Raw genomic sequence first — 2,224 nt, forward strand, 5'->3', positions numbered from 1 at the left:
CTCTGATTGTAATTAGTTTTTTTATTTTTTCTTGCTTAATTAGCCGTGTGTGTTAAGGAAATAAGCAAGCAGATTAATTTTTTTGTGAGAGAGGTAGGGGAACGTTTTGCACCATGCTAGAACTTATGGGTGATAAAATGGGGGTAATGATATATACACACCTCTTTTTTTATACACTTTATTTCCACCTATTTTTATTTCTATCTCTCTCCTCTTATCATCTATCACATCTTATACTTTCTCACTCTTACTATTTCTTTTCTTCCTATCTCTCTCTTCCTCCACCTCATTCCACCTCAAAATGAGGTGTCCTCAAAATGAGGTGTGAATAAATAATTATTGTAAAATGGGCGGTATTAAAGTCTGAAGACTTGAAAAGCTATAGCTCTGACAGTTTAGAAGTGCATTTTATTATTCTAAACACAAAGATTTCTATTTCTTTAAGTTTAATAATTGTATTAAATAATAATAATATCTCAAGGACCAAACTTAAGCGAATATGGAATTATATATAAAATGCATCAATGTTGATGCTTTATTGACAACATTATATATGAACTAAATCCAGAAGAGGAACATATATGAGATTTTCAGCACAAGGTTTACTCTGTCAACACTGAATCAAGCAACAATGCTTGTGTAAACTTCTGCGCAGCAGACTCAGGCAAGCATATGCACACAATCATAGAGCCGCTACAATCAGCAGCCTCCCCTTCAGGTAGAAACACACAAACCTGAGGCGTGGGTGTTAAATCTATAGGACCAGCATATAGTGGCTTACCCCACCCAAAATCTGCACTCTTGTACATTGAGAACCTGGTCCATTGTGTAATAGTTAGTTTTCCCCCAAACTCAAGCTGCTTCGGCCTGTCCACATCAACATAATCCACCGTGGATCTTAGGTACTCCTCTGAGACACTTTGTCTGGCTTCGCGAACCAGACGAGTAGTCTCAGGGAGTTGTCCATGCACAAGCTCTGACACAGAGCTTGTTGTGCACGCGACACACACCACATTGCCGTAGAACCCTTCTCTCAGAGGTGGGTTTCTAAGCTTTGGCCTAGCATTGACTGAAAATGTTAACCTGAGGGTGTAATCTAGTGGTCTCACATCAAGAGCTTTCACCCAGGATCTCCAAATGTGAGCTGCCATGGCATCGAAAGTGGTGCAGCCTGCAGCATCGGATGGCTGAGCGAGAGTTTTCAAGTAGTTTTGGAACTCTCGCTGGATCCTATAACACTTCTGAACGGGCTTGGTTTGCCATAGTGTCATTGTCAGGTTGGAGCCTTCCTCGATTCTCATGAACTCCATGTGTGGGAATTTCACCATGGGCGGGTGCCGAGGTTTGAACATTTCCCTGTCCCAACAAGGCTTAGGGTCAATAACCAGCGACCCTGATTTTGCTGTGGCGGCCCATGCAGCTAGAAACTGCATGGCTCCTAGGCCATCACATATGCAATGGCACAGCCTCAAGCCGAGGCTAAAGCCACCGCATCGGAATTGGGTAACCTGAGCAATAACTAGTGGCATGTCTAGGACTTTATATTGTTCCTCATTGGGGAATTTGAAGATCAAAGGCTCCCAAGCTGGGTTTGGAGCTGTTAGGTCTCCAAGTTCAGATAAGGAAATGTCAGATCGTGCTTCAACCATGAGTGCTCCTTGTTCCGGTCCGAAAAACACTTCCAGTTTACCATTCTTGGTCTCCCTCAGTCTTGCAGAGAGAGGATAATAAGGCACTAAAACATCAGCAAGAGCGCCGTTTAATACTTCTGTGACAGGTTTTCGCCAAGAACTCGCAGTGTCTGATTGATAGAAGTACACCGTGGGTGTAAATACACGTGCTCCGATCATGTCATCAAGGTTGGAAAGGTATAAAATGTCACCTGGTTTAACCGGAATTGGCCTCGACGGCGTGACCGGAAACATTTTATCAATGGTGACAGGAATGCTGAAGTGACGGAGATGGAGCTCTTGAACCCATGGAGGAGCCATGATAAAGTGCCTTGGGAGGTCATGTAACATGGCTGCATTTGTAGAGGCATAATATACTCAAAACACGCAAAGATGGGTAGCCTCAGTGGGGAACGAAAACAAAGACGATGCAAAGATAACTGAGCTAAAGAAGATGAGGCTTTTAAAGATTTATAGGTGTGATGCTGGTAACAGATAAGTAATATGTTATTCCCCTCATTGATTACATAATCCTTTATTATATGATACAGTAT

General features: G+C 42.4%; 1 protein-coding gene across 1 annotated transcript; it reads right to left on the reverse strand.

The window, feature by feature from the left end:
* Positions 1-602: 602 nt before the first annotated feature.
* LOC130736302 (omega-hydroxypalmitate O-feruloyl transferase) lies at positions 603-1,991 on the reverse strand. The gene has a single exon (XM_057588147.1). It carries the CDS (start codon positions 1,989-1,991, stop codon positions 603-605), a length of 1,389 nt encoding a protein of 462 aa, XP_057444130.1.
* Positions 1,992-2,224: the final 233 nt, after the last annotated feature.

Source organism: Lotus japonicus, chromosome 1 (genome assembly GCF_012489685.1).
Source record: "Lotus japonicus ecotype B-129 chromosome 1, LjGifu_v1.2".
In the NCBI taxonomy this organism is placed as follows: Eukaryota; Viridiplantae; Streptophyta; class Magnoliopsida; order Fabales; family Fabaceae; genus Lotus; species Lotus japonicus.